Here is a 13,449-nt window from a genome sequence, read left to right as displayed (position 1 = left end):
TTGAGAGGTGGGATAAAGTTTTCAGGAGGCTGGCCAAGCAGCGCCTCAGTGAGGTGACATTCGATAGAAGACCCAGGGTAAGGGTGGGAGTGAGCCCTGCAGGTATCCAAGGACAGTCCCAGGAGAGGAAACGAGCACAGAGCCAGAAGCAGAGGCAGGTGCCACCTACAAGGAGTAATAAGAAAGTCAGGGAGCTGGAGCAGATTTAGAGAAAGAAATAAAATTAAGATGTAGGATCAGAGGGGTAACAGGATATCAGGTCATGTGAGGCTGAGTAGTTCATAAAGAGTTGGGCTTTCACTCCGAGTCAGATGGAAAGCCACTGGAGGTAGTGAACAGAATATTGGCATGATGTTACCTTTGAACACAGTCACTCTGGCTGCTATTTTGAGAAATCCCCAAAGGACTCAATGGCAGTAAGAGGGAAAACTAGTGAGGAAGCTACTCCTGTAATCCAAGAGAGAGAAGATGGGGGCTTGGACCAGGTGGCAGTGGTGGAGGTAATGGCCAGTGGTCAGATGCTGGACATGTTTTGAAAGTACAACCTATAGGATTTGTTCCACATTGAATGTGGAATGTGGGAGAAGTGAAAGAGAAAGGAGGTCTGCAGCATACTTTTGGGTGTTTATTTGTTTTACTAAAAGTATTTAAATACAGGAAGAGGTGCCATTTAGGTGAAAGATATTCTTTTCACTACTCTTTCAAATCTTCTATGTTTGAAAATTTTCATAGTAGAAAGTTAGGGGGAAAATCTGTCCCATGAGTAGTTTCTAAGCAACAGTCCAATCATTTGCATTTTAATTTGCTGCGATATTTTTTTGATGTAACAGATTCTCAACAAATATACCTCAGGCGAAACTGGAAAAGGAACAGGTCTGGTCTCCCCACATCTCTACTTCCTTGTGGCTGCTTTCGAGGACTGACTCTTGCAAGTTCTCAAGAAAAGGCAGCTAATCTAACAGCCTGAGATCAAAGAACCTCCTGAAGACTTATTTCAAGTTGCTGATATAAAAAGTGGGAGTTTTCAGAAAAGCCCTGGTAAGTTTCTAATCATTAAAGATATGTTTTGTCAACTGTCTTTAAAAGCTACTTTTAAATACTAACTCTAAAATGTAAAAGCAGAACTTTGAAAATGAATATACTTTCAAGTGTACATAAGCTGTTCCAAACAAAATGATTCTAAAAGGAGTGAGAACTCTCACTGCTTTTATACACGTGTCGCTAGAAGTAACCTGCGCTGATGGCAGAATTCTTTTAAAGAGAAACCTTCCAAGAAGCAGCGTGCAGAGAGCGTTTCGGTTGGAGGTGGACGGCTCTTGGGACGAGGCTAGAAGACCTAAGTATAATGTAGATAAGATGGTCAGGAATGGAAGCACACCAAACTCTGTAGAAAATTGTAGCCATGTGCAGCTATGCCAAATTCTGTCCTGGAGAGTTCAGGATGATATCGAAAGTTTACATCTAATTAAAGATTAAAACCTCCAAAGTTCAATTTTTATTTTATTTAAGGCTTTCCTTCACAACTAGCTTGTACAGAGACTATAGGGAGAAATATATAATTTTAGTGTACACTCCCGGAAAATGAAACTAACTTGCTTTGTAGTTTCAGTTCTGAAGAACTTCAGAGCAGGGCGTGGGCCTGCTGGTCTCCTGCCAAGATTGTGAGCTTTCCTGGAGGCAACGATACCTGCAGGCTGCTGAGGTCCAGCCTCCTAGAGGTTGGGGTGGGTACAGGTGCTTGCCCTGAAAGTTTCTGGTTTCCTGCTCAGCCCACAAAGAGAGAAAATAAAAGTCCATAGGGAATGGATCCTGAAATTAAGTACTCATAAGGAGAACTCTGAGGTTCAAAATTTTCCCAGAACACAATAAAGGAGATAAGATGGAGGTCTTCTCCCCAGCTCCAACCAGAGCAACACCTTTATCCGTTTTTGACATAGAAGTTTCATGTACTTTTCTTTTGAAGAAGCAGAACAAAAACAACCAACCAAGACAACACTGGTTCGGGCCTAATTCCCCTGTCCTCTGAATGGGAAAACAGGGTGGCTGAGAGAGACATAGTTTAATCACAGTTCCTCCCCCTTTGTCTACACTGTGTGGCTTCTTGCCAAACATAAAGGTCCCTCATGTTTAAAAAATATGCCAACACTCCAGGATGTAAATCCAATCAGATAACGTTCATGAAAGGACTTTATAAGCCTTAGAACAGTGAAGTATATTAAAGTTATACGTATATTAACAAACTGTCACCCAAAACAAGGTTGAAGACACTGATTGGGCCAAGGAGTTCTGTCGAAGCACTATTAAAACCTTTCTGCCCAAATCATTGTCGACTTGAATTAAAATACATAACTCCAGCCAAATATGGATCATAGGCCATATAAGATGCTCTTATACTTGACAAAGTGCAAAATTCATGTGAAAGTGTTATCAAATATATAGTAGCTTCAAATAGCTATATATCTTCTCAGCTCACATCATAGGGGTGGGCAGCTAAAAAATTTTTTGATGTTATAAATTGTCTTCATCTTTGAACAATGGGAGAACCTCTGAGATAAGGTAGAGATAAAACGACAGGCTTGTGGAGGACAGATGTCAGTCACCCTATTTGAGAAGGGTGCTTCCATCTCTCTGGTGGTTCCTGGCAGAATTAAGACAATAAAGGAGAAAGTGAGGGGAAGCTGTCTACCTGTGAGATGGCACGAAGACAAAACCTCCCACCATCCACGTGCATGTATGCGCGCACACACAGTGTCTCTGGGCATGTGGTGGCAAGGCACTCCAGGTGTCTGGAGTGGAGTGAGTGGAGGTTATAAAGTCAAAAAGATAGAGGAGTGGGCATATCCCGTAGGACCTTATGTAAGGACTTTGGCTTTTGCTCTGAGATGGGAAGTCATTGGAGGGTCTTGAGCAAAGTGACGTGATTACACTTACATTTCAACAGAATCGTGTTGGCTGCTGTATTGAAAATAAAGTGAATGGGTCGGGGCTTGGGGCAAAGCCAGAGTCAGAGAGAACAGGCAACAAACTACTAAAACAATCCAGGAGGAGATGATGGCTTAGACTCAGGTGGTGGCAGTAGGAGTAGCGAGAAATGGTGGGATTCTGGATATACTGTGAAGGTGGGCTTAAAAGCATTTGCAAATATAGTGAATGCAAGCTATGTGCAAAAGGAGGAGTCAAAGATGCTGCCAAGGTTTTTGCCTTGAACAATTAGCAAGTCCCATTAACTGATAAGACTGTAGGAGGAGCAGTTTGGGGGTAGAAGGGGCAGATATCAAGAGATCATTTTTTGCCACGTCAATTTTAAAAGGACCATTAGACATTCAGGTGGACATGTGGCAAAAGTGGTTAGATATATGAATCTGGCGATCACAGAAGAGGCCAGGGCTGATGATATTAATTTGGGATTCATGGGCATACAGATTTTATTTAAATACAAGATGGAGGAAATCCATAGGGAGAAACTTTAGATAGAAAAGAGACTTCCAGGTGTTAAGTCTGAGAGGCACTCCAACATTTAGAAATGGAGAGTTAAGAAGGAAAGAGCAGAGGAAACTGAGAAGGATTCAACAGAAAGGGAGGAGAAAAATTAGGAAGGCTTGATGTCCCAAAAGCCTGGGAAGAGATTTCAAGAAAAAAAGAGCAATCACTTCTTTCAAAAGCTGCTGACAAGTCAAGAATTATTTTTTAGCAAAGCAAAGCGCAGTTTCAGTGGAGTGGTGAGACCAAAACCTGATGGGAGTGAGTTCTAAAAGGAATGAAAGAAGAAAAACAAGAAATGGGAGTACAGACAGTACTGTGGGAAGAAAAAGAGAAATATAAGGCAGGAGAAGAGTCGAAAGAGTCTTGTTTAACATGAAAAAAATAACATATTTTTGTGCTGAAGGGGAAGATCTGGTGGCCAAGGAAAGACTGAGGAAGCCAGAGAGAGAGAAGAGAATTGCTGGAGAAACTTCCTTGAATAGAAAAGAGGGATGAAAGGGCTAGCACACCAGTGGAGAGGATGATCTCACTAGGAGCGTGGACAGTCCATTCAGAGAGCAGAAACTAAGAATATATGGACCCAGTAACAGGAGAAAAGTCAAGAAGCAGGTTGGTGGTAGATGTAATTTTAGGAGCTCAGGGAAGCTCTCTTCTGATTGCTTCTATTTTCCTAGTTTCAACAGGAAGTAAGATTACAGGTGAAAGTGACAATGTTGAGGACCCATTGGAGATTTGATGAGAGAGGAGAATGTGAAATAGTCGTTTAGGACAGTGAGAGAGTGAATAAATAGAGAAATAGAGCATGATAGCTGAAAGCATGAACAGCCCACTGACGGATAGTGGTCATGACTTTAAAGTGAGACCAGTCAGGGTGTGGAGGGTCATTGTCCAGCCATGTTCCACTGAGCTGACATAGGCAGAGCAATGGATTGTGGTATAAGAGGAAGGAGGAGAAAGCGAGTGATTATAATGAATGAACAAAAAAAATCAAGCTAGTCATGGGGCAGTGCGGGGGCGGGGGGTGAGAACATAAGGGGGAGGTAAGGAAAAGAGAGAAAGTAATGAGATGGGTGGATTATAGGTCTTGGTGTTAAAGAAATATTAGAGTTGGAGCACTAAAGGTAGTGAGTCTGAGGGGCAGGAGATGGTAGTGAGAGTGAGGTGTTTGAATCTGAGATGATGAAAGGCTTGTAGCGGCTGGTGACTCTATCAGTTTGCTAGGCCTACTGTAACAAAGTACCACAAACTGAGTGCCTTAAACAACAGAAATGTACGTTCTCACGGTTCTGGAGGCTGGAAGTCTTCAAGATCAAGGTATTGGCAGGGGTGGTTCCTTCTGAGGGCTGTGAGGAAGAATGTGTTTCTTGCCTCTCCCCTAGCTTCTGGTGGTTTGCCAGCAATCTCTGGCATTCCTTGGTTTGTGGAAGCATCACTTCAATCTCTGCCTGCATCTTCACATGGTGTTCTGCCTCTCTGTGTGCCTCCCTGTCCAAATTTCCCCTTCTTATAAAGATATCAGTCATCTTGAATTGGCGCCCACTCTAACTCCCTCATGTTAACCACTTACATCTGCAACGACCCTAGCTCCAAACAAGGTCACATTCTGAGGTACTGGGGCTAGAACTTCAAGACATGAACTTTGGTGGGGTGGGGAAGGAAACACAATTCAACTTGTATAACAATTATGATAAGGTCAATAGTGTGATCATGAGAGTGGAGATGGGTGGAGTCAAGATCGTTAGACAAGAGGCAGTCAAGAGGGTGAAAGGCCAATGTATTGGAAGGATCAACTATGTGTCTATTGAGTCACCAAAAATTATGACAGGAATAGTGTCTGAAGGCATGAGTGCCTCTTCCCTTCAGCTGCCTACAGAAAGGAGGTCAAAATATATTTAAAGGTATAAAAAGCAAGTATTCGGCAAATTCTCAAAGTATGAAATATTTTAGAACTAAAGTTTAAAATAAAGTGGGTATTCATATTTTTTGATTCAGTGTTTTCTCCAAAGTGACTTCAAAATAATCTTTCATTAGGAATATGTTTATTAACAACTGTTTATGCTCTTGGCTCCATATAGTGCTTGTAAGGCAGAGTTCCTCCCTTCAGTCTTACCTGAGATGACATATAAGGCCTCTTCAGAGGAGACAGGAGGATCAAGGATGAGCTTCCCTGGCCCCCAGGTTTGAGGAGTCATCTACTGGTCTGTAATTCCCTTTGCCCAGGAATTCTCTTTGGCAAGACCAGTCCCTGGCTCCAGGAGCAGGAGCAGGTACAGCCCACTGCTGGAGCACCATCACACTCATACTCCTTAGACCCACTAGATAGACCTCTGGAAGGTCCACCAGGTAGACTATCCCTTATTCCCTTAACTCTGCCCCCCCAGACTTTCTCCCTCCAACTGCCTCCCACCTACGCCAGCAGCCCCCTTTAATGTCACCTGCCCAATCCAATGTCCCCACACTTCTGGTGGTATTCCCTCCTCCTCACAGGTCTCAGTCCTTTGCTCCTCACTGTGTCTTGCACAAAACACTTATCACAATTTGTCATTACAAACTTTTTTGAGTGTATGTGTATGAGTTTTGTTTTTTTGTAATTTCCTCCATTGGACTCTAAGTACCACAAAAGGATTTCACATCTCTTTTGCTTAACACTATTTTTCTTAAGTATGATGCCTAATAGGTGCTCAACAAATATTTGTTAAGTAAACAAATGATACCATTTAAGATAAAATAATACTTATCTCTGGTTACAGTATGTGCACTAATTCTTGTGGAACCTCTAAGACTTCTTCCATCTAGCCTGTGAGTGAACAGAATTGATCATCTGACATATGCTTGTAATATTCATAGTGCCAGTTGCTCATGGTTCTGCTAATTAGCTCAGGACTAGATGTGTCCTACAGACTGAAGCCTGAGTGACTAAGAGGATTCTAGACTCTAACGCACCAAAGGGTTTATCCAGGCAGGTAGAAGCTGCTGTGCCAGTGGTTGCATGCCTATAGACAGGGTAAATCATTCTGGTATGCTTATGGTATTCACACTATAAATGACTAACACGGGTTTACTCTCTGGCCAGTCACAGGGCTGCAGGCTGAGGCCTCAGTTTAGCTCCTCCTTCACATTTGACCTCAAGGAGAGCTTCGGAAAAGATTTTACAAGAAACTCCAAACACAGATGGGTCGACTTTGCAGTTTAGCTAGACTTTGTGACTTGTCATACATTAAATTTTTTAAAAACCTACGTTCCTTAAATCTTTGATTTAAAAATTTACAAATCTTTTTAAATGTTTGTATTTTCTTTTTTTGTGGTTTATTTTAATATTTTTGTTTTGTTTGATCCTTAATGCTTTTAGTCTATTTTAATAATACTTTCACTTTCTTGTTTCCCTTATTTAAATCACTTTATTGATTCATCTTTTTAATTCTGATTCAGTAGGTCTAGGGTGGGGCCTAAGAATTTACATTTCTAGCAGGTTTCCAAGTGATGCAGATGCTGCTGATCTTGAGACTGATTTTGAGAACTGTTCTGAACCTTATCTGCACAATAGAATAACCCAGACAAATTTTTAAAAGTAGTAATGCCTGAACTGCCTCCCAGTCCCTCAACCAATTAAATCAGTCTCAGAATGTGGAGCCCCCAGTGATTCTAATGTTTAGCCAAAGTTGAGAACCCCTGTTCTATGGTGTTCTAGGATATTCATCTCTTGCGATTCAGCAAAGTATATGATTGTAGGACCTTCATTAGTCTCATACCAGTAATTTAGGCTGAAATGGTTTTAACAAAGTTAAAAACATATGTTTTCCTTATCTAATTTCAGGCAGACCAGGCCAGTTTGAACTACAGTTAACTCTTTTGGTACCTCTGAGAGCCACAAGAATTACCCAACCAAACCAAGTATCCTAACATTTTGCTACCATATCCCCCAGAGTTCCAGCTCTAGTGGCCTAACAGCTTGAGTTCCAAAAGACAAAAGGTGATGAGTTAACTAATTGCTTTGTTACTATGTAACAAACATGGCCAGCTTTCTAGCTGTGCATGGAGTTTCCTGTTCCCCAACCCACCTACACTTACCTAGTTGCATATTTTGAAGTTTATTTGCAATATTTGGTTATGGGAACCATTTTCTGTGTTACTTAAGATTCTTATTTTAACTTATAAAAACCCAACTTTCACCAAGTTAAGCCTAAAATTATTATAAAGATAAAGGGGGTGTGTCACCATAGTTAGCAGCTACTGCTTATTTCATAATCACAAATATAATCACCTAGGAAACAAAACAAGGACACTATAAAACAGTTAAAATAAATAACAAGCAACTTAAGAGTCAGCCTAGAAGAATATTTTATATATGTTATTTATATGAAATTATATACATAATTGACTATGTGACTTCAATGATAAAGTATAATACTAAAATACGTATTGTATTACTTTTTCCAGGGAAGAAAGTTGCAGCTTTGATATGAACGAACAAGTAAATCTACCTGAAATGACCAAAGACTGGACCAAAGAGCATGTGAAACAATGGGTAACCAAAGACCTTAAGATTGGTGAGAAATATGGGCAGATTCTGCTTAATGAAGAAGTGACAGGGTTAGTCCTGCAAGAGTTAACCGAGAAAGACCTTATAGAAATGGGGTTACCACGGGGTCCAGCAATTTTGATAAAACGTGCATATAACAGATTGAATAATAGTTCCCCTGAAAGTAACAATCAGGATTCTGGACAATTAGATCATACAAAATCCTCCAAAGAAGAACACAAAGAAAAGCCACAACAGACAAAAAAGGAAAAGGAAAAATCAACATCATCCAATATTGATCACAATCTCAGAGAGACCAGAGATACCAAAGAACAAGAATCAATTCTTATGAAAGAAAATGCATTAAATGAAGTAGTGACTAAAGACAAACAAAAGAATAAGCTACAAGCTGAACAGTTGACTTGTATGCCATATCCTTTGATCAATTTCACGACAGCCAACGCTATATAGAACATTATATTCTACAACCTGAAACAGGACCACTCAATCTCATAGACCCAATACATGAGTTCAAAGCACTCACAAATACAGAAACAGCCACAGAAAAGGACATTAAGATGAAATTTAGCAATGAAGCCTTCCGATTTGCATCAGCTTGTATGAATTCACGCACCAACGGCACCATTCATTTTGGAGTCAAAAACAAACCCCACGGAGAAATTGTCGGTGTAAAAGTCACCAGTAAAGATTCCTTCATTGAGCACTTCAATGTAATGATCAAACAGTATTTTGAAGAAAGTGAGATCAAGGTAGCCAAGAAGTGCATTCGGGAGCCAAGGTTTGTGGAAGTCCTACTGCAGAACAATACACCATCTGACAGATTTGTCATTGAGGTAGATGTTATTCCAAAACACTCTATATGTAAAGAAAAGTATTTCTATATTAAGATGCAAAACTGTAAAAATGAAAAATGGAAACAAAACGAAGATCATTCACTGTTTGTGAGAGACGGGGCTAGCTCTAAGGATATCCTGGCCAATGGCAAGCAACGGGATATAGATTTCAAAGCATTTATGCAAAATTTAAAGTCACTAGTAACATCTAGAAAAGAGGCTGAAGAAGAATATGAGGTGAAGGCAAATAAGAAGGAGAGTGAAGGACAAAAGCTGGTTAAACTTCTCATAGGAAACCGAGACTCCCTGGATAATTCATACTACAACTGGTACATTCTTGTGATAAATAAGTGCCATCCAAACCAAACAAAGAACTTAGATTTTCTAAAGGAAATTAAATGGTTTGCTGTGTTGGAGTTTGATCCTGAATCTCAGAGCAAGGGGGTCGCCAAAGCTTACAAAAAAAGCCGAGTAGCAAACCTTCACTTTCCAAATCAGTATGAAGAAAAGTCAACTCCCATGAGGGAGAAAATTTCTAGTCTGAATCTCTACCAGCAGCCCAGCTGGATTTTCTGCAACGGCAGAACAGACCTAAAAGATGAGCGGCATAAGCCTTTAGAACCACATTTATGGCAGAGAGAAAGAGCTTCTGAAATCAGGAAGCTGATTCAGTTTCTCACAGACGAAAATGTAATGACAAGAGGGAGATTTTTGGTAGTGTTTCTATTACTCTCTGCAGTGGAAAGCCCAGGAGATCCCCTCATTGAAAGCTTCTGTGCTTTCTACCAAGCTCTCAAAGGAATGGAAAACATATTGTGCATCTGTATAAACTCACAGATTTATCAACGATGGAAAGCTCTACTGCAAACAAGATTGACAGTGGCAGACGAATTAGCAAACCATAGCATTTCCACTTTAAATTTAGAATTGATCAACAGTACTATTCTTAAACTAAAACCAGTGACTGAGTCATCAAGAAGGTTTTTGCCCTCCAGTGGGCTTTCTTCTGTTATCTTAGAGAAGAAGGAAGAAGATATCTTGACTGCACTGGAAATCCTCTGTGAAAATGAGTGTAGGGACACAGACATAGAGAAAGATGAATTTAAATTCCAAGAATTTAAGAAATCAAAAGAAGAGTACTTTTATCGAGGTGGCAAAGTATCCTGGTGGAACTTCTATTTTTCTTCTGAAAATTATTCTTCGGCATTTGTGAAAAGGGACAGTTATGAAAAACTTAAAGATCTGATACTGTGCAGGGCGCAGTCCCCTAAGCCACCATTTGCAAAAATCGTCAATCTTTATCATCACCCAGGCTGCGGCGGTACCACATTGGCTATGAATGTTCTCTGGGACCTAAAGAAAAACTTCAGATGTGCTGTGTTAAAAAACAAAGCAACAGATTTTGCAGAAATTGGTGAACAAGTGACCAGTTTGATTACCTATAAGGCAACCAGCCATCAGGATTACATTCCTGTACTTCTCCTTGTAGATGATTTTGAAGAACCGGAAAACGTCTGTGTTCTACAGAATGCCATCCAGACCATTTTCGCAGAAAAAGATTTGCGATACAAAAAAACACTTGTAATTATCTTAAACTGCATGAGATCACAGAATCCTGATGAAAGTGCAAAATCAGCATACAGTATTGCACTAATGCACCGACTTTCTCCCAAGGAACAAAGAGCTTTTGGGGACAAACTAAAGGAAATTGAAAAGCAACACAAGAACTGTGAAAACTTTTATTCCTTCATGATCATGAAAAGTAATTTTGATGAAATCTATATAAAAAATGTAGTCAGGAATATCCTAAAAGGACAAGATGCTGACAGCAAGGAAACACAACTCATTTCTTTCCTTGCTCTACTCAACTCTTATGTTATTGATTCTACAATTTCAGTATCACAGTGTGAAATATTTTTAGGAATCATGTACACTAGTATACCCTGGGAACCTGAAAGCCTAGAAAACAAGATGGGAGCCTATTCTACACTTCTAATAAACACAGAAGTCACAGAATATAGGAGATACACAGGTGTGCGCATCATTCATCCTCTGATTGCCATTTCCTGTCTAAAAGAACTGGAAAAAAGCTATGACTTAGATAAGTGTAAAATTGCACTGAAGATATTGAAAGAGAATTTATTCTATGATTCTGGAATAGGAAGAGACAAATTTCAACAAGACGTGCAAACTCTTCTGCTTACAAGACAGCGCAAGGAGCATGGAGATGAAACAGACACTTTGTTTTCTCCATTAATTGAAGCTTTACAGAACGAAGAAATTGAAAAGGTTTTAGTTGAAGGAAGTATTCGATTCCCACAAAATGCATTCATTTGTCAGGCTTTAGCAAGACATTTTTACATTAAAGAGAAGAAGTTTAACATTGCTCTGGAATGGGCAGAACGGGCCCAAAAGAGAGCACCTAAAAATTCCTATATCTCAGATACACTTGGTCAAGTCCACAAAAGTAAAATCAAATGGTGGTTGGGTGAAAACAAAAACTGTAAGGATATTACTGTCAATGATCTAACACATTTCCTAGAAGCTGCTGAAAAAGCCTCAAGAGCTTTCAAAAATTCCCAAGAGCAAACTGATAGGAAAAACTATGAAACAGAGGCCTGGTTGCCACAGAAGTCCCAAAGAAAATATGTCATGTATAATACAGCTGGCTTCTTGGGTGAAATAGAAGTTGGTCTTTATGCTATTCAGATTCTTCAGCTCACTCCTTGTTTCCACAAAGAAAATGAATTATCTAAAAAATCTATGGTAGAATTTTTATCAGGAAAGGGGAATATCCCTACGAATTCAAAAAGTGAATATTATTTGGTTCTTAGGAAGTTCACATCTTACTTACAAAATTTACAATCAGATTTGAAAAGGTGCTTTAAATTTTTTGCTGATTATATGGTTCTTTTGGAAATGAAGAATACCCAAAAAGAGACAGCAGAACTCTCATTAAACAAGAAAATCAGTCGTTGTTTTAGGAAATACATGGAACTTTTCTGCCATTTGGATTTGGGTGTGTTACAAAGCAGAGAGAGTCAGTTACTCAATGAGGAGAATTGCAGGAAAGCTCTAGAAGCATTGAGAGCAGATAGGTTTTCTGGACTCCTGGAATATCTTAATTCAAATCACAAAGAGGTTGCAACCACTATGGAAAATGTCGTGAACAAATACACCTTCCTATTGCAGCAAAACCCAAATAAACAGCTGACAAGGGAGAAACAAAATTTCATTTTGGCCAACATTATTCTCAATTGTCTAAAACCCACCTCCAAGTCCATTCAACCACTTAGCAAGCTAAAAAAACAGCTCCAAGAAGTGTTGCATATTGAAGGACCACATCATCAATATCCAGACCCTTATTTCTTGGCCTGCCTCTTGTTCTGGCCGGAAAATCAAGAGCTAGATGAAGATTCCCAACTAATGGAAAAGTATGTTTCATCTTTAAATCGATCCTTCAAGAGACAGTACAGCAACATGTGCAGGTCCAGGCAGGCAAGCACTCTTTTCTATCTGGGGAAGAAGAAGGGTCTCCACAGGCTTGTTCACAAGGCCGAGATAGAGCAATACTTTGGTAAAGTACAAAATACAAATTCCCTCTGGCAAAATGGAGATGTGTGGGAAAAAAAAGAAGTGAAAGACCTCCTGTGCCGTCTAACTGGTCAAGCTGAAGGCAAGCGAATCTCTATAGAATATGGAACAAAGGAAAAAATAAAAATACCAGTGATATCTGTTTATTCAGGTCCACTCCAAAGTGGTAGAAACATAGAAAGAGTATCCTTCTATCTAGGATTCTCCATGGAAGGCCCTCTGGCATATGATATAGAAGTAATTTAAGAAGAGAGATTAACGCAAATATGTTTATTCATATCTCTCTCTGATTTTGTTCCCTCTCTCTATTCCTATGGCATTTTGATAACGTTATTGGCTTACCTCTAATCCCAGATTTTGCTTTTGTTTCCCCAGATGAATTATAAGCCTTTTTAGGGCAGGAAATGTCTCCACACACAGAGCTTGGAACACAGTAGAGTCAATTGTTGAATGTTTTAAGTATGCATTTTCAGACTAACATTTAATTAAAAAGTTTCAATTGGTATCCACTGTTCACATCATATCTGGTTGTAAGTCAATAAAATCTGTTTTAATTGTATCACTCATGAATTTTCTGAAATATGAATTATTTCTTCATTGTTAAAGCAGAGATTTAATAAGATGAATATGGAAGAGAAAGCCCCTCCTTAGTTTATTGAACTCAAGCCCAGAGATTCACACCAGAGTGCCACTTACCTCATCTTGGTATCAATAAAAACATATGTGGAAGGTAAATATTTTGTTCCCATCCTCCTTCTACCCCTCCACACACACAATTCTTTGTAACCCTTGCCCTTTGCCCAAATTACTGGTTCAGAAGGTAAAAGAGAGCAGGAAACAACGTAGTCACAAGCTTGAACTCTCTCCATCCTCTTGCTCCCATTATAGATGAATCTGTTTCTTTGGCCCTTCTTGCCTCCTGTCAAGTCTTATCTCCACGTTTTCTTTAGTCCCATCTCCCCTGGCTTCTTTTTTCCATTCACTACCCTCTTTGCTCTC

At 39.7% G+C, this 13,449-nt stretch overlaps 1 protein-coding gene across 1 annotated transcript; it reads left to right on the top strand.

Moving 5' to 3' along the window:
• The first annotated feature begins 830 nt into the window (after positions 1-830).
• Positions 831-13,020, top strand: SAMD9L (sterile alpha motif domain containing 9 like). The gene is given in 4 exon segments (XM_070508442.1): positions 831-1,038; positions 7,298-7,453; positions 7,921-8,438; positions 8,441-13,020. Coding segments are annotated over 2 exon segments (4,752 nt in total). The 5' UTR covers positions 831-1,038; positions 7,298-7,453; positions 7,921-7,942; the 3' UTR covers positions 12,697-13,020.
• Positions 13,021-13,449: the final 429 nt, after the last annotated feature.

The sequence above is a fragment of the Equus asinus genome, chromosome 1 (genome assembly GCF_041296235.1).
Source record: "Equus asinus isolate D_3611 breed Donkey chromosome 1, EquAss-T2T_v2, whole genome shotgun sequence".
NCBI lineage: Eukaryota > Metazoa > Chordata > Mammalia > Perissodactyla > Equidae > Equus > Equus asinus.
Note: the sequence above shows the minus strand (reverse complement) of the source record. Positions and strands in the feature narration are given on the sequence as shown.